This window comes from Nothobranchius furzeri, chromosome 5, assembly GCF_043380555.1.
Source record: "Nothobranchius furzeri strain GRZ-AD chromosome 5, NfurGRZ-RIMD1, whole genome shotgun sequence".
In the NCBI taxonomy this organism is placed as follows: domain Eukaryota; kingdom Metazoa; phylum Chordata; class Actinopteri; order Cyprinodontiformes; family Nothobranchiidae; genus Nothobranchius; species Nothobranchius furzeri.
The window spans coordinates 2046212-2073433 of record NC_091745.1 but is presented as its reverse complement, the minus strand read 5'-3'; the positions used below and the strand labels follow the sequence as shown (position 1 = coordinate 2073433).

At 45.7% G+C, this 27222-nt stretch overlaps 1 protein-coding gene across 3 annotated transcripts in view; it reads left to right on the top strand.

The window, feature by feature from the left end:
- The window catches only part of kcnt2b (potassium sodium-activated channel subfamily T member 2b), a 60430-nt gene that overhangs the window by 29059 nt on the left and 4149 nt on the right, over positions 1-27222 (top strand). For 2 of the 3 annotated variants that reach the window (XM_015948432.3, XM_054741276.2), the window contains exons 6-27: positions 714-773; positions 1539-1613; positions 1820-1903; positions 2835-2929; positions 3543-3723; positions 9922-10086; positions 10692-10828; positions 11238-11301; positions 12449-12557; positions 16864-16972; positions 17099-17155; positions 18557-18709; positions 18796-19049; positions 19257-19581; positions 19656-19761; positions 19832-20004; positions 20439-20510; positions 20605-20739; positions 20840-20951; positions 21536-21637; positions 21712-21795; positions 21883-22011. In XM_015948432.3, the coding sequence (XP_015803918.1) occupies positions 714-773; positions 1539-1613; positions 1820-1903; positions 2835-2929; positions 3543-3723; positions 9922-10086; positions 10692-10828; positions 11238-11301; positions 12449-12557; positions 16864-16972; positions 17099-17155; positions 18557-18709; positions 18796-19049; positions 19257-19581; positions 19656-19761; positions 19832-20004; positions 20439-20510; positions 20605-20739; positions 20840-20951; positions 21536-21637; positions 21712-21795; positions 21883-22011 (2781 nt within the window). The remainder of the gene's footprint in view (positions 1-713; positions 774-1538; positions 1614-1819; positions 1904-2834; positions 2930-3542; positions 3724-9921; positions 10087-10691; positions 10829-11237; positions 11302-12448; positions 12558-16863; positions 16973-17098; positions 17156-18556; positions 18710-18795; positions 19050-19256; positions 19582-19655; positions 19762-19831; positions 20005-20438; positions 20511-20604; positions 20740-20839; positions 20952-21535; positions 21638-21711; positions 21796-21882; positions 22012-27222) is intronic. The other variant, XM_054741275.2, reaches the window with a different exon arrangement.

The window sequence follows — 27222 nt, the reverse complement described above, 5'->3', positions numbered from 1 at the left end:
CCGGTATTTTTCCATCTTGTTTCCATTTGTTTATCTGTTTCAGAGGGTGAGTGCGGTGATGTGTTTTTGTTTTAGGAGCATAAATGTGTGTGATGTGTGTACATAATAACATAAATTCAGCTTTAATAATTGTAATTCTATACAAAATCTGCTGATTTTAGATGCATTAATGTCAGTTTATCGGTATCGGCAAATATCGGTTTTCAGACAGTGATATTAATATCGGACATCGGTATCGGCCCAAAAGTTTCATATCATCACTAACTGAGATACACTGAATTATGAACAATACTATATAATTCAGTCAGTTCAGTTGTTTTACTGTTACGGCTAAATTGCGACCAGATGCATGTAATGTGTGCTTTCATCCTTTTTTTTTTTTTTTTTTGCAAATTGTATTGACGTGAAGTCAATTCAGGATTTTAACTCACCAAGCCCAGCTGATTGTTGCCTGAATGTATTCACATATACAGAAACATTACCTTCTAATACAAACAGGCGTAAAAAGTCAGACACCAGAATGTCTCTTGGTTCATTTAAACCTATTCCCTCTGAAGCAAAAACCATCAGCCCTCCCACTGGTTCCACCCACGCGCTCCATCTCTGCGACTCCTAATTTCTCTCTGCTCCGGTCTCCATCTCGTCTCTGTTCTGTGTCTGCACCGTTGTCTCTTACTGATTCTCTGTGTCACTTTTTTTTTTTTTTTTTGCAGGTGCTTGTGGCTTTCATCAGCTTTTCAGAGACTATGTTGCTGGTGTATCTCAGCTACAAGGTGAGACACTCATGGTTCCTGCTGGTCGCTCGGGAACCTTTTGTGATGTTTGCTCGTGTGTGTGTGTGTGTGTGTGTGTGTGTGTGTGTGTGTGTGTGTGTGTGTGTGTGTGTGTGTGTGTGTGCGTATGTGTGTTTGGGGAGTGCCTGAGGGTGTTTTGTCCTTTTTGCACCTTCTATGTGTTCACAAAACAGATATTTTTCCTTTATCGTTGACCTCTCCTCCGCTCCTGCAGTTGGACGGGCCTCAAGGCCTTTTCTGCATTGTTTTGGTACGTAGCAAAGAGACTTTAGGGGAGACCCCTGTGTTGAGACAATGGGGGGCATAATCCATCAGCGGGTTGCCCCTGCCTTTGATGTACTTGACACTGCATGCTTGTGAAGGGCTCACTCCACAGATTACTCTGGAGGCTTGAGACCTTAGCATTTAAAGCTGACTGATTCCCGTGGACACAGCCTGTGACTGTCCACCTACACCAGTCGGATTTAGGTCAGCCTCATCCAGGCAGCAAACACATTAAAAAAGCCATGGCTGACATCTTAATTGAGGAGCAAGGCTTAGTGGGAACTGAGCAATGTGCCTCTCCTCTCAAATGGCACAAGAGAGTTGTATAACCTGTATATATCCTGAGATTCATTCTACAAAGAAAAAGCTTGTCCATTTGTCCCTTTCCACTCTAAGCTGGCGGTCCTGTTATGTTCTAATCCCTTAAGGTCATGGAGACAATGAAACTTGCTGACCCTCGGGTGTGCTTTGTGTTTCCAGGGCAACGTTTGGGAGCAAGTCTTACGTGTCCCATTCATTCTGGAGATGATCAGCACTGTTCCCTTCATGATCACTGTGAGTGGAGAGATAAGAGTCGCTGAGCACTGATTGCAGGGAAGTCTCTCCATCAGTCGTTTGTTTTGGCTAATATCCGCGCTGATGGAGTCACAGCAGGCACATTCTGACAGAACCCCGTCTCTCACTAGAGAGCTCAAGACTCTGCTGCACAATAAAGCTGAAGTGACAGAGAGCCAAGTGAGCCTTTTTCTTCTTTTTGACAGGTGATTCTGCCCTCCTTCAGAAACCTCTTCATCCCTGTATTTCTCAATTGTTGGCTGGCCAAACATGCCTTGGAGAACATGATAGTAAGTGAGAAAATATATTCCATTCTCGGTTTCCCGTAGCTGCCATCTCGACACCTCTCTTGTGTTTTTTCATTGGCAAGCACTTCCTCTACTCCTTCTCCACTTTCGGCCCACCAGATTTATCTTAAACTCTCTGCTGTGAGGATAAATGTGTCAGAAAATAATAAAAAAAACTCTCAGATTTCATTGCTGCAGTGACATCCACTAGGTTACCTCGGTGGTGCAAACTGACACTGTAAATAAAAGAATGGCTGTATAATGCCACACTTAGCCCACAGAACAATAAAAGGGTTTGAGGGTGAGGTTAGATGAAAAATTGTGTAATTATTTTTTTCTTTTTGATATATTTGGTCACGTTGAGTATTACATGCAATCTGAATGTGAAAATGTTCTTCAACCCCTAAAATGGACGGGAAATGCTCGGGTCAGAAACAACCACACAGATCTACATCACACCTTGCATTTATGTACTCACCCATGTTGGTTCCCAACCGCGGAAGGCTTTGTTGATTTGGCAACCAGAAGAAAGCAGAGCACATCTCTGCTAGTAGAAGCTAACCGTTAGCATAGTAGAAGCTAACCGTTAGCATTAGCAACACCGAAACATGGTGGAACATGTTCAGGCTTGTGTTGGATAACATACTGAGAAAGAAGAGCGAACTGAAGCAGCTGTAACCCAATCAGAGGTGAGATGTTTGCATATCTTAAATAATAATGAGTAAGACTCCAAATCCTGACGTTTTCCACACCCCACTCCCCCGACTAACCTCTACTTCCTGAACAAGGAGCGACAGCTTTTATTTCCCATTCATTCATTTACACTAGAACCACGGCTGACATATTGGAAGAAGGAGTGTAGGCCCACTTCCCAGTCACCACACAGATTTCATGTCAACATTCAGTCCAAATACACATCTGTTTGTCTTTGCAGAATGACCTCCACAGGGCGATCCAGCGGACACACTCGGCCATGTTCAACCAGGTGGTGATACTCATCAGCACATTGGTCTGTCTTATGTTTACATGGTGAGTGCCACCATTTGTAGCACTAAACGGAAAGGTGGAAGGCAGGGAGGACAGGAGAAGAAAAGTGCTGTTAAATGGAGACTGCGTAGGAAGTCAAATGTGTCAAAGAGGACGAATGAGATGAAGCAGTTATAGTGTGAAACAGGCAGAAAAAGTCATACAGGGAGTGAAGATTGCCACCAGTGGAGCTGGTAGAGAATGGCAGAAGGCAGAGAGGTAATTGGTTACTGTCAGAGTGGGCTGGTGCTCTTAAAAGACAGCAGGCGATTGCTTCACTACAGCGGAGGATGTGTCAACTCGCTTCCTATCTGGGGCAAAAGCTCGAGCAAATCGAGGGGCAGCTTGAGTTAAGTGTCCAGACCACTCCAGGTCTGACATTTGCTGGTTGACTCATATCTGCTAAAGATTGTGGTAATAGGCACAGCACACCTTCATGCACAGATTCCCAACATTGGAGCATGCATCCGCCCCCATCTTTGCACATAAAAAGTCACAGATATTTGCACAGGTGTGAAAAACCTCTCCCCATGAATAAAGGCTCCCACGAGAGCCGCATGACAAGTGTCTCTGATACTTTTCTCACATCCCATCATCCCCCCAAAATCTCCACCAGCATCTGCGGCATCCAGCACCTCGAGCGAGCAGGAAACAACCTGACCCTGTTCGACTCGCTTTACTTCTGCGTGGTCACCTTCTCCACGGTGGGCTTTGGAGATGTCACCCCGCAGATCTGGCCCTCGCAGCTCCTGGTGGTCATCATGATTTTTGTGGCGCTCATCGTGCTTCCTATCCAGGTGAGAAACAAATGTTTAACACAAGCACTAAGATGCCAAACAAGTAGCCTGGGGAGGGTGGAATCATGACACTCCATCTTTATCATCTTTGCTTTTTTTATTACACTTTAAAATCGTCATGCAGAGCCCTCCAGCATCTAACCTATCAAACAGAACGGCTCCACCACCTTTAGAAGACACCTAGTTCTCCTTGATATGCCCAAGACCATTGAGGTTGTCTTCCTTGTCACTAATATTTCTTGTATCTCGCCCATCATACAACAATTTGATGAGTCACTACATCCTACGAACATTTTTGACACTATTTTTATTCACAGAGCAGCAAGAGACTCTTTTCTACTCACTCCCTTTCCTAAATCCTTTCCCTGTGTTTGAGCTGCTCCATAAACAAAAATTGACAGCAAAGACTTGGATGTTTAGACACATGCAGCAGGTGATGTAACACCTCTTCAAAAGCATCATTCAGACTGTCCCTCTGGGCCTTCGTCCCATCCATGCAAAGCTTTTGTCTGCCATACCTGTGCGCCCGTCAGGGTGCTAATAGGACTCTCTGTGCATGTGTTTGTATCTGCAGTCGGAGGACAGAGAATCTCCAAAGACACAAAACTGATAGTCACCAGTAATGACGCTGTGACTCAGTGCTGAAGATGTTTTATTTAGTGCTGTTTTTGTGTTTTGGGAGAACAAATATGCTTCATTTTAAAATCTTCACAATCTATTACTGTCCAGCCAGCAATGACAGTTATTCACATTAATCCTTTTATTTAACTGTGTTAAACGTTTATAATTGCTGACACACCTAACTGCCATAATTAACATTTCCATAGACGTCCTACAGAGAGAACTTGCAGTCATTGAAATTTCCTTTTTCATCTTAGATCAAAAAAAAAAAAAAAAAAAAAATTAGATCAACTCCTCCTTGAACCGTCACCTTATCGTGGTGGAGGAGTTTGAGTGCCCTAATGATCCTAGGAGCTATGTTGTCTGGGGCACTTAGTGCCCCTGGTAGGGTCTCCCATGACAAATTGGTCTTAGGTGAAGGGTGAGACAAAGAACGGTTCGAAGGATCTTTCATGGCGGTGAAAACGAAGAGTCGGAGTACCCGGCCCGGAGGGTTACCGGGGTCCCACCCTGGAGCCAGGCCTGGGGTTGGGGCCCGTGAGCGAGCGCCTGGTGGCCGGGCTTTCGCCCATGGGGCCCGGCCGGGCCCAGCCCGAACCGGATACATGGGCTCGTCCAACTGTGGACCCACCACCCGCAGGAGGAACATGAAGGGTCCGGTGCAATGTGAATCGGGTGGCAGACCAAGGCGGGAGCCTTGGCGGTCCAATCCCCGGACAAGGAAACTAGTTTTTGGGACATGGAACGTCACCTCGCTGGCGGGGAAGGAGCCGGAGCTTGTGGCAGAGGTTGAGCGGTACCGGCTAGATATAGTCGGACTCACCTCGACACATTGCATTGGCTCTGGAACCCGAGACCTGGAGAGGGGTTGGACACTCTACTTTGCTGGAGTTGCTCCGGGTGAGAGGCGGAGGGCTGGGGTTGGCTTTTTGTTAGCCCCGAGACTCTCTGCCTGTGTGTTGGGGTTTACCCCGGGGGACAAGAGGGTAGCTTCCTTGCGCCTTCGGGTCGGGGAACGGGTCCTGACTGTTGTTTGTGCGTATGGGCCAAATATCAGTTCAGAGTACCCACCCTTTTTGGAGTCCCTGGGACGAGTGCTAGATAGTGCTCCATCAGGGGACTCCATTGTCCTGCTGGGGGACTTCAATGCTCACGTGGGCAATGACAGCTTGACCTGGAGGGGTGTGATTGGGAGGAACGGCCCACCTGATCAGAACTCGAGCGGTGTTTTGTTATTGGACTTCTGTGCAAGCCGCAGTTTGGCCATAACGAACACCATGTTCGAACATAAGGATGCCCACCGGTACACTTGGTACCAGGGCAGCCTAGGTCACAGGTCGATGATAGATTTTGTAGTCGTATCATCTGACCTGCGACGGTATGTTTTGGACACCCGAGTGAAGAGAGGGGCGGAGCTGTCAACTGATCACCACCTGGTGGTGAGTTGGATCAGATGGCAAGGGAACATGCCGCGTAGACCTGGCAGACCCAAACGCATAGTGAGGGTCTGCTGGGAACGCCTGGCAGAAGAACCTGTCAAGACGGTCTTCAACTCCCACCTCCGGCAGAGCTTTGACCACGTCCCGAGAGCAGTGGGGGACATTGAGTCCGAGTGGGCCTTGTTCCACTCTGCGATTGTCGAGGCGGCTGTTGCTAGCTGTGGTCGTAAGGTGGCCGGTGCCAGTCGTGGTGGCAACCCCCGTACCCGCTGGTGGACACCAGAGGTTCGGGGAGCCGTCAGGCTGAAGAAGGAGGCCTACAGGGCGTGGCTGGTCTGTGGGTCTCCGGAGGCAGCAGACAGGTACCGGATAGCCAAGCGGGGTGCAGCAGTGGCAGTTGCCGAGGCAAAATCTCGGGCGTGGGAGGAGTTTGGTGAGGCCATGGAGAAAGACTATCGATCGGCTCCAAAGAGGTTCTGGCAAACTGTCCGGCGCCTCAGGAGAGGAAGGCAGCAACTCGCTCACACTGTTTACAGTGGGGATGGGGAGCTGCTGACGTCAACTGAGGCTATAGTCGGACGGTGGAAGGAATACTTTGAGGAGCTCCTCAATCCCACCAATGCGCATTCCGAGGAGGAACCAGAGCTGGGAGGCCTGGGGATGGACTGTCCGATCTCGAGGGCAGAAGTTGCTGAGGTAGTCAAACAACTACACAGCGGCGGAGCCCCGGGGGCGGATGAGGTTCGTCCTGGGTATCTCAAGGCTATGGATGTTGTAGGGCTGTTGTGGTTGACACGTCTCTACAACATTGCGTGGTCATCGGGGGCAGTTCCTAGGGAGTGGCAGACCGGGGTGGTGGTCCCCATCTTTAAGAAGGGTGACCTGAGGGTGTGTTCCAACTATAGGGGGATCACACTCCTCAGCCTCCCTGGAAAGGTCTACTCCAAGGTACTGGAGAGGAGGGTCCGATCGATAGTTGAATCTCAGATAGAGGAGGAGCAATGTGGTTTTCGTCCTGGCCGTGGAACTGTGGACCAGCTCTATACCCTTGCAAGGGTGATGGAGGGGGCATGGGAGTTTGCCCAACCAATCCACATGTGCTTTGTGGATTTGGAGAAGGCTTATGACCGTGTCCCCAGGGGCACCCTGTGGGGGACGCTCCAGGAGTATGGGGTGGGTGGCTTTCTGTTAAGGGCCATTCAGTCCCTTTACCAGAGGAGCGTGAGTTTGGTCCGCATAGCCGGTAGTAAGTCGGACCTGTTCCCAGTGAGGGTTGGACTCCGCCAGGGCTGCCCTTTGTCACCGGTTCTGTTCATCACATTTATGGACAGAATTTCTAGACGCAGCCGTGGTGTGGAGTGTGTCGAGTTTGGTGGCAGGAGAATCTCGTCTCTGCTTTTTGCGGATGATGTGGTCCTCCTAGCTTCATCCAGCTCTGACCTTCAGCTCTTGCTGGGTAGGTTCGCGGCCGAATGTGAAGCGGCTGGGATGAGGATCAGCACCTCCAAATCTGAGACCATGGTTCTCGACCGGAAAAGGGTGGCTTGCCACCTCCGGGTCGGGGGAGAGGTCCTACCTCAAGTGGAGGAGTTTAAGTATCTCGGGGTCTTGTTCACGAGTGAGGGTAGGAGGGATCGGGAGATCGACAGGCGGATTGGTTCGGCGTCTGCAGTGATGCGGACGCTGAGCCGATCTGTCGTGGGGAAGAGGGAGCTGAGCCAGAAAGCCAGGCTCTCGATTTACCGGTCGATCTACGTCCCAATCCTCACCTATGGTCATGAGCTTTGGGTAATGACCGAAAGAACGAGATCGCGGATACAAGCGGCCGAAATGAGTTTCCTCCGTAGGGTGGCCGGGCTCAGCCTTAGAGATAGGGTGAGGAGCTCGGACATTCGGGAAGGACTCGGAGTAGAACCGCTGCTCCTCCGGATCGAAAGGAGCCAGTTGAGGTGGTTTGGGCATCTGGTCAGGATGCCTCCTGGACGCCTCCCTGGGGAGGTGTTTCGGGCATGTCCTGCCGGCAGAAGGCCCCCGGGTCGACCCAGGACACGTTGGAGAAGTTACATCTCCAATCTGGTCCGGGAACGCCTTGGGGTCCTGCCGGAGGAGCTGGTGGACAAGGCCGGGGAGAGGACGGCCTGGAGCTCCCTAGTTGGGATGCTGCCCCCGCGACCCGGACCCGGATAAGCGGAGGAAGACGAGACGAGACGAGATCTTAGATCAATTTAAAATGACATCATAACATCGGGACGTGTCCACCTTCATCCAAATGCTTCACTATCTGCTGCTTCGTCGTGTTTTGTGCAACATGCCATTAATATCTGCCAAAAGAAAACATGAAAATAAAAATGGACAATAATGAATGTTTGACACACAGTTCTAAAAATAGAAAATAACTTTCGAATCCAAATATCTGCCCGTCTGCCATTATGCCAGTTTGTCTGTCCATATTTTTATTATAGGTTTTGTTCTGTTTCTCTGGCTCAAGAGAGCATACACAACTCCAAATACTAAAAAAATGTTTCTTGAAATCCCTCTACAATATAATTTCATGGAAATCTAAACGTTCTGTTTCATTTACAAATTTCTGTTTTTCTATTTGAGGTCATTTTGAGTTCTGAATACCTTTAATTAAGTTCATAGAGCTGATATAAAGAATGATGTTTTTCAGTGTCTCAAACGTTACATAATGACTGTAAAAGCTGGCCGTAGTTTTTTGTCTGATAATTATAAAAGGAACTTTTCCAACAATTTTTCTAAAGGATGTTTTAAAGATTAAGCTTTCGTTCCAAAAAATAAAAGTAAAATAAAACAAATTGGATATTCAGCATAAAAGTATTTTTAAAAATCCCTCTGATTTACAAGATTATCAGATACAAAAGTATTTAAATTGCCTGCTGAGGAGTGACAGTCCCCTGCAGGGCTCCATTAAAAGCCAGTTTATTGTGAAAGTGAATATTTTGTTTGACCTACGCATTTGCAAACAAGGAAGCATCGCTGTTGTCGATAGCTCAGGAGTAGTTCCAGCTTCTTTGATTAAATGTTAAAATTGCTTGCCATTGCTCTGCATGTGGGACTGCTTCCCACGCCCGAAGGAAGGACCAGCTTCTGATAAAGCTTCTACTGTGTTTCAGCTGTGGCCAAATATTGCAAATGTCTTCACAAAGGCTTCACGAACAACAAAAACTGGAGCATAAGCAACATTTGCTACGACGACATGAATCAGCTGATGATCTCTTCATCATCTCATCCTCTCTTCCGATCGCCATCTCTCATCCTCCATAAATACCCCCTGACATTTAGAAACTGGCCCCTGCAAGCCCCAAGCCCCGCCCTCTGTGTGTGTGTGTGTGTGTGTGTGTGTGTGTGTGTGTGCGTGCGTGCGTGCGTGCGTGCGTGCGTGCGTGCGTGTGTTCCGTCTTGTTTGACAGATCCACGAGTCAACACCAAACATGCATCCTGACACGACTTTCTGCATTTTTGAAAACATGATTATTTTTACTTGATTACATTTAATTTTCATCATGTAGAGTTTTCTGATGGAAGCATGAAAGGCTGTGGGCCAAGTCCATCCTAAAGAGCTCTGTCCTGAGTGATGCTTTCAATTTCTAATGAGCTGATATTACCTCAGCACAACACAGATCTGATTTATCAGGGGTAAAATGATGACTTGCCAGAGGAAAAGATGACACGCTAATGAAATATAACTAGGTCTGAGTCATCTGTGCTTGTTACTCTCCATTCAGAGCCGCTGATGCTGCAGGAGCTCTGTTACACTTGGTTCAAGGTCCCGTGCATCAGTTAAAAAGCTCTTTTGGTCGTGGCGTGTAAATTGCGTGCTCTTGCTCCACTTTTTTTTGCTGATGCACCAAAAAACATGTCTGTGCAGTTTTATTGAAGTCTTACTCGTTTGCATCCTCCTCCTCACCAAGTTAATGTTCGCTATCATGTTCCATCCATCCACCATCCTGAAATCTTCTCTCATCTTAATTCCCCCAAACACTCTCCTTAATCAAATGGAAACACTACACACGAGGCAACGTTCTCTTTTCATACACCACCTGGGTCCGTGCTGTATTCCCGCTAACTTAATCCTGTTTCCATCTGTTGAATGTGATGGATGTCGCCCTAAATGCAGTTTGAGCAGCTGGCCTTTCTGTGGATGGAGCGACAGAAATCTGGAGGCAACTACAGCCGCTACAGGGCACAGACGGAGAAGCACGTGGTGTTGTGCGTCAGCTGTCTCAAGATCGACCTCCTCATGGATTTCCTCAACGAGTTCTTTGCTCACCCTCGGCTGCAGGTCTGCGTTTAAGTAGGACAAGCAGGTTTTCCGGGGGTCGTGTGTGTGTGTGTGTGTGTGTGTGTGTGTGTGTGTGTGTGTGTGTGTGTGTGTGTGTGTGTGTGTGTGTGTGTGTGTGTGTGTGTGTGTGTGTGAGTGTGTGAGTGTGTGTGTGTGTGTGTGTGTGAGTGTGTGAGTGTGTGAGTGTGTGTGTGTGTGTGTGTGTGTGTGTGTGTGTGTGTGTGTGTGTGTGTGTGTGTGTGTGAGTGTGTGTGTGTGTGTGTGTGTGTGTGTGTGTGTGTGTGTGTGTGTGTGTGTGTGTGTGTGTGTGTGTGTGTGTGTGTGAGATAATCCTTTCCAGGACCCCTAGCGTCATGGGATTTAATTCTGCAGAAGCAGGAATCAAACCTCTGCCTTATTCATCTTGGAGCAGCTGTGTGTGTCTGCTCAAAGGTGTGAATAATTATCACCTTACCCTTCCTCCAAGAGCATCAGGGGCCGATTTACGTCTTTCACTTTGGTTCCTGGAAATTTGGTGCTCTTGAGTTCATAAATGCATGAGACTGCTGGATTGGTGCAAGCATGATCATTGTACTGTAATAACCACTCTGTGCACGTGTGTGTAGGATTACTACGTGGTGATCCTTTGCCCTGCTGAGATGGACGTCCAGGTCCGGAGGGTCCTTCACGTCCCCCTGTGGGCTCTGAGAGTCATCTACCTGCAGGGCTCGGCCCTCAAAGACCAGGACCTGATGAGGGCCAAGTGAGTCGCTCTGTTTGTCTTTATTAGAAAAACTTACAGCAGAATCATGAAAATACTCGATGGCCAATAATTAAGAATTACAATGAGAGGTCTTGAAACATCTTTAGTTACACTTTGACTCAAGCTGATTTTCAGATCAGTCACAGGATCTGAAACTGCACAGAGACGGAAACGTGTTTTTTATTAGGTCTCCGCCTCCGACAGACTCATCCTTAAACGCGGTGGGCTTTAATGTCACTTTGGTTTATTTATTGTTCCGTCGTCCCACTTTTTTCCCTTCTTTTGTCCTCTCTTACAATAACATGACAACACCCATCTTCCTGTGTCTCACGGCCTCCCCCGTTTCTCTCTCTCTCCCTCCCTCGTCTCTGCGGCTCCTGTCACTCGGTGCTCTACTAACTACCTGCAGGATGGACGACGCTGAAGCCTGCTTTATCCTCAGCAACCGGTTTGAAGTGGACCGCATTGCTGCTGTACGTGTTTTAACCTTTTCTCCACATTTCATAACCTTTGATGACATAAAACTTTAATCATGCCCAGATTGTAATCGTCATGTGCTTATAGGCATTGTCTCCATCTCTACACATTATTGCATTGAATGATTTGTTTTATTTCTCTGCTAATGGTTCTGTATTATATCCTTTAGTTTGAAATCCACAGTTAAAACAACTGAAGGGGTTTGATAGCCGAAAATCCTTCCTCTTATGTTGAAAACTGTGAATATTGTGATAACATTGTCAGATTGCAAAGTAAAATCCAACTCACCCCGTCAAACCTTCTAACATCCACACTGACTAATAAGCTATACTTTCTCTTCTTTGCATCCATCCATCCATTGTCTGAGCCGGGGGGGGGGGGGGGGGGGGGTGCTGGTGCCTATCTCCAGCAGTCAATGGGCAATCAGGCGGGGTACACCCTGGACAGAGAGCCAGTCCATCGCAGGGCAACACAGAGACACACAGTACAATCACACACACACACACACCTAAGGACAATTTAGACAGACCAATTAACCTAACAGTCATGTTTTTGGACTGTGGGAGGAATGCACGCATGCACAGGGAGAACATGCAAACTCCATGCAGAAAGATCCCAGGCGGGGAAGTGAACCCAGGACCTTCTTGCTGCAAGGCAACCGCTCTAACCACTGCGGCACTGCACAGCCCCTCTTCTTTGCATGTCAAGAATAAATTATCTTCATTTTTACCTTTGATCCCAAAACGCCCTTTCTGTTGGTCCATTTTTGTATCTGAAAAATCCCGTTTCTAACATGATTCCGATTTCTGTTGACATTTGACTGAAGCAGCCTGAATGCAGAAGACCTTGTGAATTTGCTTTTCCAGATAACGGTAAACTCTTCCAGAGGTCTCGGCTGAAACCTCACACACTTTATTCACCGTGCTCTCACCACAGCCGGTCATGAAAGGTCAGAATGATCTTGATCTGACCTTTCATGGTCATCCGGTTGCTCCACACCATCAGCAGCTGAAGGGGGATGCTGTAGTCTGACGCTGCTAATCATCACTTTGTGCCTCACTTACTTTCTTTCTTTCTGTCCCTTTTACTGTCGGTCGATCCGTCTCACTTCACTCTGTTTTCTGCATTTTTGTTATTTGGCAGGACCATCAGACCATCTTGAGAGCCTGGGCGGTCAAAGACTTCGCTCCAAACTGCCCCCTGTACGTCCAGATCCTCAAGCCTGAGAACAAGTTTCACGTCAAGTTTGCAGGTGGGCAGTGAGAAAAAGACGCTGGCAAGGATCTGAGCCGCATGTGTTGTTTGGAGACGACTTCTATTCATGTCCTGGATGCAGATTATAACGTAGTGATTCTTACTGGATTCTATGTCTTTCTGGTCCAAGTTGGCAGTGGCTTTTGTTCAGTTTATCACGGGATTTGAGTCGTCTTCTGGTGCGATGCACAAACTTTCTGAGTGCTCTTTTGTTTTGCTAATAAGGAGCTGAGTGATGTTCAGATGACTTAAACTTGTCAAACGAGAGTTTGAGCAGCAGCTCTGGACAGGAGCAGGACAGATTCTGCATAGTTTTGTTTTTGGATTGCCTCCACTCTCTCCGTCTGAGCTGAAGATGTCGGCCAGGTCACCTGAAAACATTTCATTTCAGTTCTCACACATCTTCCTGCCTGCAGCCCTGAAGGATCTTAGACCCAATTTTAGATGGACACCTTTATCCCAGCTGTCTCTATCGATGATTAACGTTTTACTTTGCCACCTCAGAAACAGAAAATCCCTTCCTTTGGTGAGTTCTGCAGCAGCGCCAACCCGGCAGACGAGCTCCTTCCACTGCGCAATCCACCTGCGGCGCTGTTAAAACACCTCACAGTCAGACCCAGGCTTTTGTTAGTGAGGCAAGAACGGTTCAGCAAAAAAATAGCATTTCATGTTCATCCATTATCAAACCCTTTGAACAATACATGACGAACAGTGAGCTCTGCAGGAGGAATCTTCTGCTCTGCTGTCAGATGCTTTTATTGCTTTAATGTTTCATCTCACATGAACACGGCGTTTGACATGCTGAAATAGCCTCCTGATTCATTGCAGAATATTAATTTAGCGTTGAGCGCTGTGGATATTGCGTCCTGTCTAATGGCTAGTAGCTGCTCCCGTCACTGATGCAGCAGATAATTAGTGCTGAATTTAAACGCCCGGAGCTTTAGTGATTCCCAGATTTTTTTTTTATTCTTAATGGAGCAAATTTCATAATAAGGTGCGTTTGATGTGTCGTCCCCCCCCCCCCCCCCCCCCGCCTGAATTTACAATAACCGCTCGTTGTGCAGTCACACGAGCATCACCCTGAGGACAGATGCCAAACCCTGACGCCACTTGGAAAACACTCATCAAGCAATGGTGTGGGAGGCATTAATAAGCAAGAGGTGTAAGATTTAATTTGATCCTTAAACTCAGCTTAATAAGAGCTGAGCGTTCATTAGAAAAGATCTGCTGCAGCCGAGCAGGGAAGCTGGAGGTGTTTGGGGTCTAGAGAGTCTATTGATTACTTACCTAATTTGTGTTTTAAATATAAATATCCCTTTGCCCCCCTGAGCTCAGATCATTGCAGAGGCTCATTGTATATGCAGCAACAGCTCACTGATTTAATTAGCCAAGCCGGTGGACCTGTGGTCGGGTTGGGGCTGCTCTCCTGCAGCTACACCTTTGAACCTGGTTTATAATAAAAAGGAAAAGTGAGGCATGAGCTTAAACTCCCAAGATATTTGGAGCCAGGATGACAGAACAGGGGCTGTGGGTGCTTTGGGTGTTTGAGATCATTGGTGGAATGTGTGTCTAGCTGTAATGGCCGTTGCTTCTCCATAGAAACACAAGCTGAGGCTCTGAAACGAACTGACAAGCTGAACAGCAAGGGACTACTGTGCATTTGTGTGTGAGCTGCATCATGATGTGCTGCTCTGAGTCAAAACAACACTGCTACTTAATCACTATATTCACAGTCACCAGTTTTAATTGTCATGTTTATCACCGACCCACCCCCAGGCTCTTACACGCACACGCACACACACACACACACACGCACACACACACACACACACACACACACACACACACACACACACACACACACACACACACACACACACACACACACACACACACACACACACACACACACACGTCTCATTACTTCAGAGCAAGCTGCATTTAAATCTTCTATGGTCTAATGATTCTCAAACTAGCATCTGACTTAAAGTGATTTTTCAGCTCAGACCTGACGTTTACTCACCAATTACGTCCTAATATGCGACACTTACGGCTGACTGTAGGCGCCGGGCTGGGCCCGGCGGGCAGCACGTTTGTCGCCAACAGGCAGCGTGGCACACCTGTGCACTGAGCTGAACACAACGCAATCAAAAATTACACGGCAGAGGAAATGGATTCTCTCTCAGCTCGCATCACTGATTGGCTCACTACAAATATTAAGCGGTCAATTGGTTTTTCCTTTCAGGGAAGAGGCTTGGAGGCAACAGGTGACAGTAGAGTGATCTGTGTTTGCTCAGGTTGTTTGGTTGGCCCACAGCCGTGAACAAATGAGCTGTTAAATGGTGAGTGGGAATCGCTCCACGTGTTGCTTTGTCTTCCCATACCTCCCATCCCAAAAACGGGAAATCTCAGAATTGGAAAAGAGGAATTTATTAAAGATATTATGATCCATTAATGTCTTACCTGAATGTCTTCAGTTCGGAGAAATAGAGATAACTGAAAAGCCAAGGGTCAGTCTGAGGAGCAGAACCGAATTAGAAATAATCTATTCTTAAAGTTTCATAGTTCACAAAATAAACAAATGAATAAATAAATCCTGAGTGATTATTAAGAGAAGTGCTGGTCTGCTTTACAATGTCACGTTGAAAGCGGGAGGTTTGGACCCAAGATGCAGAATCCCCAGCACGACTCGAGGCAGGAGTGGTTTAAGAAAATAATTCCTTTATTTAAAGGAGGATGCGCCAAAAGTCCAAAGGCACAAAAACCAGACTTAATCTCAAAACACACTGAACGATCAAAAACAGAACAGAAGCTCACTCATGAGCACGAACTTGGAGAAACTCCAGAGGGACAGAACAACGCTGACACATACAAGGGACCGACAACACTGAGGCCTAGTCCACACGTAGCCGGGTTTTTTTAAACGAATATCCGCCCCTCCATAACCCTGCATCGACACCACCTTGTTTAAGAAAAACTGTCCACACGTACCTGGATAAATACGTTGTTAAGGACATGCCAGACCTGTAGGCGGCAGTACTTCCCCCGTTCTAACCTCGTCCTTCGTCTGTGGTCTTCCACAAGGAGCAGTAATTCCGCTTGCAAAAACAAACAAGCAAAAAGCGCTTGGACAACTGATAAAGCGAGCGCAGCTCTGAGGGCATCCATGCTGTCGGCTAGTGTAAACACAGGTCGCACGCGTGATGTCAGCTTTTTTTTTTTTGTCGCGGAAAGTGACGTTGCGGACCTTAAAACTCCGGTTTTGTCTGTCCACACGCAGACACCCAAAACGGAGAAAACGCAGATCTTCACTTTGGCCGGAGTTTTTAAAAAGATCCGTTTTCGTGTGAAAAAACTCAGTTTTCGTGTGGATAACCGGCCAAAACGTAGGAAAATATCTACGTTTTGGCAGATCCCCGGCTACGTGTGGACAGGGCCTGAGAGACACAGACAGGGTTTTATGCACAGAGGGAAGCAATCGGGGAAACAGGTAGCAGGTGTGTGAGGAGTGTGAGCTGAAGGGATCAGATCTAAATGGGGAAGGAACACATTGTTAAAGGAAAAGACTGACTGGATAATATAACTATACAGAGAACTAACGATAAGTGAACTAATAAACCTGAAACTAGACACCAGAAAAAAAACACTAAATCTTCAGCTTGGGGAACTAAAGAGACAGGGACGAAAAGAGAGGGGATCTATGGGGAGACTAGACTAAATTGGGTGGGATAACTAAGTATAAAGTGACTAGGGAGAAACATGAGGGAAACCTGGAGGGGGCTGGGGACCACAAGGAGCACAGTACCTGAGGGGAACCTGGAGGAGAACGTGGAGGGGGCTGAGGACCACAAGGACACAGAACATGACATACATGTTTGACTAATGAAACTTTGTGACTTCAGCATCACTTATTTCAGTCTGACAGGTAGAACATGTATGCATCTGTGTTAGAGGGACGCTTTGTTGGCTCAGCTCTCGTTTTTAACGTGATTGTTAAAATTAGTGACTGCATCGTTTGACATTTGCAGCGAGAACGTCTGTCTGCAGCCTGACTCACACTTGAACATCTGCCAAAGTGCTAACAACCATGTTTTTCAGTTTTTTCCACAGACAACTTAACAAAAATGTCAAACTCCTTAATCAGTATATTTAATTTCATTCTACTGGCTTTGACCCTGTAGGATGCTACAGGGCTTGGCCCTGCCGTCACATGACCGGTAGATCATTCAAGTTGTGTTTTGGGAAGAATTGTGTTTTGCTGTCGCCGACTAATCCAAGCTGCTCTTGTATTTCTCTGTGTGCAGATCATGTTGTGTGTGAAGAAGAATTTAAGTACGCCATGCTGGCTTTAAACTGTGTGTGTCCCGGCACCTCCACCCTTATCACTTTATTGATCCACTCCTCCAGAGGACAGTAGGTTTTCTTTTTCCTCCTTTTTATGTCGGTTGTTTTACTGTCCACATCACAGCCTTACCATCTTACAATCAGATAAAGTCTAAATCACGCAGACAGCGAGGCTGCTTTCTTTTTCCTGTTTAGAACGGCACCTCAGGAAGCTTTCAAGCAACGAGCTGGAGCGTTTCAAGCCCTCAACAGGTACCACACGTGGAATAAAACAGGGTTTAGTTTTGATCCAACTATTGTTTTTTTTCTATCATGCACAGTGAGTGTTTTTACTGAAAATGGCTATTGAGACTGACTTTTAATAATTAGATAGGAAGCATGTCCAAGAGGTTTCAGGAACACGATGAGTTCATGTCTGAGAACTTTCCACAGATTTAAGGGACAGAATAAATAACAGGTTCACTTCATTAGCTTGGTTGAAAGTTTTGGTTGTAATTGTTCCATCCATCTTCTGAACCCGCTTTGTCCACGTGGGGTCGCGGGGAGGCTGGTGCCTATCTCCAACAGTCAGCGGGCAATCAGGTGGGGTACACCCTGGACAGAGAGCCAGTCCATCGCAGGGCAACACAGAGACACACAGGACAAACAATCATGCACACACACACTCACATCTAAGGACAATTTAGACAGACCAATCAACCTAACAGTCATGTTTTTGGACTGTGGGAGGAAGCCGGAGTACTCGGAGAGAACCCGCGCATGCACAGGGAGAACATGCAAACTCCATGCAGAAAGATCCCAGGCCGGGAATCGAACCCAGGACCTGCTTGCTGCCAGGCAACAGCTCTAACCACTGCACCACTGCGAAGCCCCTTCTTTGTAATTATTCTACAGTTTAAATGTTAAAATGAGCTGAGGCTTAATAAACATGCAGCTTTAAAATCTGGTTTTACAGCGGTGAGAAGTGACTGGATCAGCATCCTTGATAGTAAAGTCAAAATCAGCACGCTCATTCAAAGTAATCTGTATTTTTATCGTAGCTTAATACTTTTATTTTAATGGAACAGTAAAAAACATAAAGAGATACTACTATGTTTCAACAAACCAGTAGGAACAGCATCCTGAGCAATAATACTTACCTGTCATCCTATCTGAAACTTTTAAAATGTAAAATTAAAAGCAAATCTTTGAGATTTAAGTGAACATATTTCTCTGCTTCATAAGAAGTCCTCTATTTCTAGAATGGCTTCTATGGCTGAGAAACAGAAACTGCTCCATAAGTCAGATCTGTCCTCCTCTCCTGCTTTACACTTCCTTCCTGTAAACTGCACACTTGCTAAGACGTATTTATATGATCACCCACAGTCACACTACCTACTCACCGATGCTGCATGCTATCACCTCTTAGCCATCCCCCAGAAGAAGCGTGTGTCGTTCGGACGGGCTGCAGGTCTTTGTCCTACGTCCACATCCTGATTGTTGCATCGATCAGAAGCTTTGACAGAGATGTAAAGCGTTAACACCTCAACCTTAATGGAGAATATTCTCATGTGACCATGGCGCTGAGCTGGATGCTTCATAAAATGTGTTTTAAAGGTCACAGTTTCCCACCTCATCCATCTTACTTTGTTCATTTGTTTGTTTCTGACCCAGGGAAGGTGGCGCGAGTTCAGCGGATCAGTGGCACCGGACCTACAGACGCTGCTCAGCCAACGAGGTGCATCACATACGTCTGGAGGAGAGTAAATTCTTTGGAGAATACCAGGGCAAGAGTTTTACTTTTGCCTCCTTTCACGCACATAAAAAGTATGTCAAAACTTTAACCTTATTCTGTTGAATGAAGACACATGCAGGAAGTCAGCTGACAACTGAGCTTTTCTGTGTGGCTGCAGGTTTGGAGTTTGTCTGATTGGAGTACGCAGACTAGATACCACCAACATCCTGCTTAACCCGGGTCCTTGTCACATCATGGGTGCTTCTGACATCTGTTTTTACATCAACATCTCCAAGGAGGAGAACTCCGCCTTTGTCCGGGGGCAGAGGGAGCCGTCCTGGGGCGGCACAGGGGGGAACTCAAGAGGAGTGCCCCAAAGCATCTACCACGGGCTAACCCGGCTCCCCGTCCACAGCATCATCGCCAGCATGGGTCAGTCAGACGAGCACGAGGACTAGGTTTCATTTACACAAACGAGAGGGATTAGCTGTCAGAAATTTGAATCCTGTTTGGAAGGAAAATATTCATCACTAGCAGAACAGAGAACCATGCTTCCTCGTTGGCTGCACAAATACGCCACCTAGTGGACAGCAAAGCTGTCAGCTATTGTTTAACGACCCCTGCTTTTGTGTGGTTTAGGCACTGTGGCCATCGACCTGCAGGACTCCAGCGACAGCAGCCCTGAAGGGCAGGACCCGGGCAGCGTGGAGCTCGGCAGTGGGAGAGGGAGCAGAAGCAGCTCCAGGACAGGAGTGGGAGGTGCTAACACCTTGACTCTGCCCGCCAAGGGAGATTCAGCTGACGAAAGGCGGCACAGCATCGCACCGGTCCTGGAGCTGGTGGACGGTGTCAACAACCCGACCTTTGACCTTCTGGGAGAACAGTCCGAGGATGAGGGAGGAGACGAAAGCAAGGATGACAGTGACAAAGATGAGAGCTCTCACTGGTGGGGGCGACACTGCGAGTAAGTGGAGTGAGCTGGTCACAGTAGGTGTGATGTTTCATAGGATCAGAGGTCAATGCATGCTTGTCCTACAGGTGGGTGAAGGGATACCCTCCAAACTCTCCGTACATAGGCAGCTCGCCAGCGCTATGCCACCTCCTGCAAGAAAAGATGCCTTTCTGCTGCCTACGCATGGATAAGGTACAGCATGCACTTCGGTGGCATATTACCCCGAAGATGACAGCCAATCACCCCCATCCTTCTCTCCTAGGCTTGCAACCACATCCCCTTTGAGGATGCTCGCTCCTACTGCTTCAAAAACAAACTGATCATTGTGTCTGCGGAGGCTGCAGGAAACGGTCTGTACAACTTCATTGTGCCTCTCCGCGCATACTACCGAACACGGAAGGAGCTCAAACCCATCGTCCTGCTGCTGGAGAGCATGTGAGGACAGTGTTATTGTTCTGAAAATCCAACTTCCCACTAAAGCCGGCTGTTGATCCTAATTGCAGCTGTGACAGCAGTGGTTGAAATCTAGGTTGCACAGAATGTTGAAAATTGGGGGTTTAAGGTCTCCGTAAACATGATTTGTGAGAAGTTGAATGCTTTGAGAAGAGTGCTCCTCCACAGCGCTGTGTCATGTTTTGTGGCTGGTAGACAGACGCAGTCAGCCAAATGGGAGCGGAATCCAATAAAAGGGCAATAAAACGCTGAGTCACTCCTGCGTAGTACTGCTTTTTTCAGCACTCAGAAGGCCTTTAGCCTGTTTCAGTGCTGAAGGAGGACAAGGCTGTCTCTGAGGGGACCTCAGCTCTAGACTATGCCACTGATAAATCTCCCCTCCCAGGACCCTAAAGTCTGTTTTCTGATTGGTTTAGACCTGAAGCTGATTTTTTGGAAGCTATTTGTTGGTTTCCCATGGTGTTCTACACAGTGGGCTCCATCGAAAAGTAAGACTCGCGCTTTTTTGGTTTTTGCTCATCTTATAATGTCTGGTAACCCTCCCCTTCAGGACCTGGTGACCTTTATGTCCTTACTTCACAGTCTTGACAGCTTGCTCCGATGTGGGATCACATTTGCTGACACCATGGTGGTGTTTGACAAAGAGAGCTCCATGATAGCAGAGGAGGACTACATGGCCGACGCAAAAACAATCGTCAATGTCCAAACTTTATTTAGGTCTGCTTTGCCCAAACTTGATGTACAATTTCTCTCACACCAGGTTTGAACTCTGGGACTTTTTCCTAGTTACTTTTCTGTGTTCTTTCTGTTCCTCCAGACTGTTCCCGGCTCTCAGCATCATCACAGAGCTCACACATCCTGCAAATATGCGCTTCATGCAGTTCAAAGTCAAGGACCATTATTCTCTGGCTCTGTCCAAACTGGAGAAGGTACCAGCATGAATGTACTTAACACTTTAGTGGGTTACATGTTTATGCAGTCCTAAAATGTTAATGAAGATTAAAGCATCAGTCATTTAGCTGTTTGCTTTTATGTTTTTACTATCTGTTGTTGTTAATGTTGTCGTTGCTGGCTGCTGATGAGTCCCACTTGGAGCATCAGTGCCGTTTTATTAACAAAGTGTAATTTAGCCGCCGCTTGACATAATCTCTTTAGATGAATTTCAGATTGATCGTTAGGAAAACGGCATCGTCTTGTAGCTTTTCTCTCATTTGAGCTGCTTTTACCCCTCACCGCGTACAAATCAGGTGCAGTGGGAACTCATTTGGCTTCAAGGCTGAATATCAGCCTGTCAGTAGTAAGTTATAGTGTTCCCTCGGCAGCACCAAGCCTGTACACACTGGTGTGTGTGTGTGTGTGTGTGTGTGTGTGTGTGTGTGTGTGTGTGTGTGTGTGTGTGTGTGTGTGTGTGTGTGTGTGTGTGTGTGTGTGTGTGTGTGTGTGTGTGTGTGTGTGTGTGTGTGTGTGTGTGTGTGTGTGTGTGTGTGTGTGTGTGTGTGTGTGTGTTCTTCAGAAGGAGAGAGAGAAGGGGTCAAACCTGGTCTTCATGTTCCGCCTGCCCTTCGCTGCTGGGAAGGTGTTCAGCGTTAGCATGCTGGACACTCTGCTCTACCAGGTTTCTTAAACACTAAACAGTCATGCTTCTCCTTTGATTTTCCAAGTTTTGACTGTGGTTTTGTTTGCTGTCAGTCATTTGTGAAGGACTACATGATCTCCATCACCAGACTTCTTCTCGGTTTGGACTCCATGCCTGGATCAGGATTCCTCTGTGCCGTAAGTCGGCACAGACAATCAGCTGGAATTTAGTTTGAACTACGAGGCACTTCAGAGGTAGACTTTTGTATTTTGTCTGATTTTCAGATGAAAATTACAGAGGAGGACTTGTGGATTCGAACCTACGGCAGACTGTATCAGAAACTGTGCTCCTCCACTGGAGACATTCCCATCGGCATCTACCGTACAGAAGCTCAGAAGCTTCCAGTGTCTGAGGTAAGAATCTTCTCATTTTTTTCTGGATGCATTCATTATGATAGATTCCACCTGATTTATTTTCGTTCAAACTCATTTTTCAAGGAAACTGTATTAAAAATACACTGAACAAAAATATAAATGCAACACTTTTGTTTTAGCTTCCATTTTTCATGAGCTGAACTCAAACATCTGAAACGTTTTCTACAAGCACAAAACACCCATGACTCTCAAATATTTTTCTGAAATCTGTCTATATGTGTGTCAGTGAGCACTTTTCCTTTACCAAGATAATCCATCCCACTTCACAGGTGTGGCATATCAAGGGGCGGATTAGACAGCATGCATAATGTACAGGTGTGCCTTAGACTGCCCACAATAAAAGGACACTCTGAAATGTGCAGTTTGATTAAACAGCTCAGTGCCACAGATGTTGCAACATTTGAGGGAGCATGCAATTAGCATGCTGACTGCAGGAATGTCTCCTAGAGCTGTTGCCCATGAAATCAATGTTCATTTCTCCACCATAAGCAGTCTCTAAAGGCGTTTCAGAGAATTTGACAGTACATCCAACTGGCCTCACAACCGCAGACCATGTTTTCCATCAGCCACCATGCCTGCTCTCCTGAATATACATCCTGGTCTGCTGTGCTCCATCCTAACTTAAGTTAAAAGAGTGATCATTCGTGTGGGATCAGACAATGTTACACGCCAGGAGTCCGTCATCACACAACAGCATTTTAACCATCTCTTTGACATTCGGAAGAGCAGCAGAATGTCTGTTTTCATTTCTGGCCCGATCCCTACAGTTTCTCGTGGGTATGGAAATTTTAGCCGCCTACTCTCTCTCCACTCCTGGCTTCAGTCTGCTTGCAGATCCCTCAGTTTTGGTTTCATCCATATTTTTAACTTGTTTTGGAACCGTTTCTCCTTTTTCAGGCGAGATGGTATTCACCCTAATCAACGTGGCTCAAGCATGCTAACTGCTAACATCTGGTATGCTGTGCAGTCCCAGATATATATAAATATATACATATATATATATATATATATATATATATATATATATATATATATATATATATATGATGTCAACGTTGTGGAACGAGTGGCCCATATGTACTGGTATGGGCAGGCGTATGTTATGGACAATGAATACAGGCGCATTTTATTGATGGCATTTTGACTGCACAGAGGTACTTTGACAAGATGCTGAGACCCATTGTTGTGCCATTCATTCACGACCATCGCCTCATGTTGCAGCATGATAACATACGGCCCCATACTGCAAGGATCTGTGCACAATTCCTGGAAGCTGAAAACATCCCAGTTCTTGCATGGCCAGCATACTCACCAGACATGTCATCCATTCAATTCAATTTCATTCAATTCAATTCAAGTTTAATTCTAAAGCGCCAAATCATGACAAGAGTTGTCTCAAGGCACTTCACACAGTAAACAATCCAATACAGGTCAGTTCATTAACCCAATCAGTAAAAAGTTTCCTATATAAGGAACCCAATAGGTTGCACTAGTCACTGACTAGTGTCAGAGTCTTTACAGCAATCCTCATACTAAGCAAGCATTTAGCGACAGTGGAGAGGAAAACTCCCTTTTAACAGGAAGAAACCTCCAGAGGATCCTGGCTCAGTATAAGCAGCCATCCTCTATGACTCACTGGGGATGGAGAAGACAGAGCAGGCACACACACACACACACACACACACACACACACACACACACACACACACACACACACACACACACACACACACACACACACACACACACACAAAGTAGTGTTTCGATGGGTACATTGTGATTTCTTAGTAAATATTCTATTTGGTGAGAGACAAACTTTATTGTATTTATCCTAGTGAATCTATAATTAAACGGGTAAACTAGTAGTAGCACATCCAACGTCAAAGAGAGTAAAATGTTATTATCAGGAGAGGGAGAATGTTTAAGTGGTTAGCAGCACTGTTCAAGACGATGGCCCCCTCCATGAGGCCACCACAGCTCAGCAGAACACTGTTGGAGCTTCTTCTGGGGAGAAAAACACTTGGAGAAAAAATAAAGTTAACAGCTGAAATTGCAGGAAATAATACAGTTAAATAGCAGATTGTTGAAGAACGTACTCGAGTGCGGAAAGTGGCCAGTGTGTCCTTTGATCATGTTTGGGATGCTCTGGATCGGCGTATACGACAGCTTGTTCCAGTTCCTGCCAATATTCAGCAACTTCGCACAGCTAATGAAGAGGAGTGGACCAACTTTCCACAGGCCACAATCAACAACCTGATCAGCTCTATGTGACAGAGATGGGTTGCCCTGCGTGAGGCACATAGTGGCCACACCAGATACTGGCTGGTTTTCTGCTCCACCATCCCCCATAAAGCAAAACTGTGCACATGTCAGGATGTCCTTTTATTGTGGGCAGTCTAAGGCACACCTGTACATTATTCATGCTGTCTAATAAGCCCCTTGATATGCCACACCTGTGAGGTGGGATAGATCATCTTGGTAAAGGAAAAGTGCTCACTAACACATATGTAGACAGATTTTATTACAATATTTGAGAGTCGTGGGTCTTTTGTGTATGTAGACAAATTTTCAGAAGTTTGAGTTCAGCTCATGAAAAATGGGAGCAAAAACAAAAGTATTGCATTTATATTTTTGTTCAGTGTAAATACATTTCTATAAAAATAAACAAAAAGAACCCTGAAAAAATAGAATATGGTGCAAAAGTTTATTTATTTCAGTAATTGAGCTTAAAAGGTGAAACTATGAGATAGACTCATTACATGCAAAGCCAGATATTTCAGCCTTTATTTATGATTGTGATGATTATGGCTTACAGCTTATGTAAACCTCACATTCAGACTCAGACAATTAGAATATTATGAAAAGGTAAAATATTCTAGACTCAAAGTGTCACACTCTAATCAGCTAATGAATTCAGACCCTGCAATGAGCTCCCGAGCCTTTTTGTTATACTGCATAGGTTTGTGTAATGATCTGCCAGCACACACACACACACACACACACACACACACACACACACACACACACACACACACACACACACACACACACCCACACCCACACCCACACACACACACACACACACACACCAGGACTGGACCTCGAACCTCAAGGTAATTTTGTTAAGTGGCCCTCAGACCATTACATTTGAGTACCATACATTGGATGGACTCTCAGATTTAGTTGAATTACTGAATAAATGGACTTTAGCACCATATTCTCAATTTTCAAGTTTCACCTGTTTTGTACAAGAGTATCCAAATAAATGCAAAATTAGTGAAAACGATGATGCAAAAAGTATTTTTTGCCTTAAATGTCTCGTGTTTTCTGTTTCTTAAAAAATAATCAATTAATTGTGTATTCAGCAAAAGAATTTCAACATCAAAGACAACAATAGTAATTGTTAACCAAAAACCAACTTTATATGGAAAGCTGAGTTTGTTTTCACTGAAGCCTCACCTAAGCTGCTGAATCTGTAGCACTAAGAAATAGAACCTGTTTGGCAACAAGAAGTAGTCTAAAAGATCTAAAAATAAATCATGGCCTGTTTCTGAGAAACTGAAGAACAGAAGTACCCAGAACATCTGAAGCCCTGCAGGCACTTGGGTCAGCTTAAGGTCAGCTCATGGTTCTACAACAAGGAGATGAGTGACATCACGTACTTCCATGGTAGAGTTTCAAAACTGCACATTTACTCTAAAAACATCTTGATGATTCACAACACTTCTGGGAAAAAGTTACTATGTGGGCTGATGAGACAAAGAGAGGGACTTTCTAGAAGGTCCAGTTACATCCAGACAAAAACTAACTCTGCATCTAAGAAAAGAACTTCAAACACACAAACACATGTCAGACACGGTGGTGGTAGTGTTATGGTCGGGAGCAGCTTCAGGACCTGGACCACCTGCTGTATGGAAGAAATTCATTCAATTGTTATTGTTTAATATATGTATTTGAATGTTTTTTTTTAACTTACAAACGTAAAAAACAAAAATGTCATTAGTAGAAAGTCAACTGCAGGATTTCATCAACAGAAAATTTACAACAACTGATGTGACTTCCTGGTGACCCAAGCGAAAGCAAGTCGACACATGATCAGAGAAGAAGAATTTAATTGGCTTAAATCCACTCGACTCGGTTGAATGACGATTACTTTGGCTTGGGTCACCAGGAGACCACCTCAGTTGTTGCTGAATTTCTGTTGTTACATTTTTACAGATGACATTTTTGCTGATGTGTTTTAAAGGTATGGCGGAGGATGTTTCTGAATTTCAGCAAAGATCCGCCCTCTCCATGTTTAATAAAAATGCACACGAAAAAGAAAGCCCAGTTATCCTCGTGCACACCCCGTTTAACAGTAGCTGCCGGCCTTGCAGCAATTCTTCTAGCAGTAATCTGAAATTTATTAGTCCAAATGGCATGCCGAACTTTATTTTGCCTGTCCAGGAGAAAACCTGCGACAGAGGCTTCTGTAAAGAGCCCGACCTTCGCTTTGCTCATGCGCAGGAAGTAAAAACTACCCAGCAACGAGCACGTACGACGACGGCCTCGAGGTAATGGTTCACCAGAATGATTGACAGTTATGCGGACCAATGGTTCAGATGATCTATCCGGAAGAAAAAGATCCTCCGCTTTACCTTTAAGTAAAAAAATTGAAATACATAATTTCACAGAATCAAAATTCAATGTCTAAAAAAGTCATATTCAGGTGAGATTGTGGTTCTTCCATATAACTGATGAAACTAGATCAGAGAATGTCTGACCTTTGACCTTAAACACATCATTCATAACTTGGCACTATTACAAAAATCAGCGAGTAAAGGAGAGCAGGACACACTTCCTTCACAAACGTAAAGCTATACACACACAAAGCTAATAGGGGGATGTATTGGTGAAATTTTGGCGATACGATACGTATCACGATACAGGGGAGACGATATATAAAATATCACGATATATTGCGACACATTCAGTCAGACGTTGTTAGTGATTTTTTTAGACTGAATTTAATTGTAGGAAAATTCAATAAACAGTCCAAACTGATACGTAACTTGTTTAACATGAGGTAACCAACCATAATACAGGGGGCTTACATTTCAGTGGTGGAAACAAAATCCATTGCACACTGCTGCCAACTAGTGTTCGGCATTTGAATTGCAACAAAAGAAAAGAAAATACACAAATGTTTGC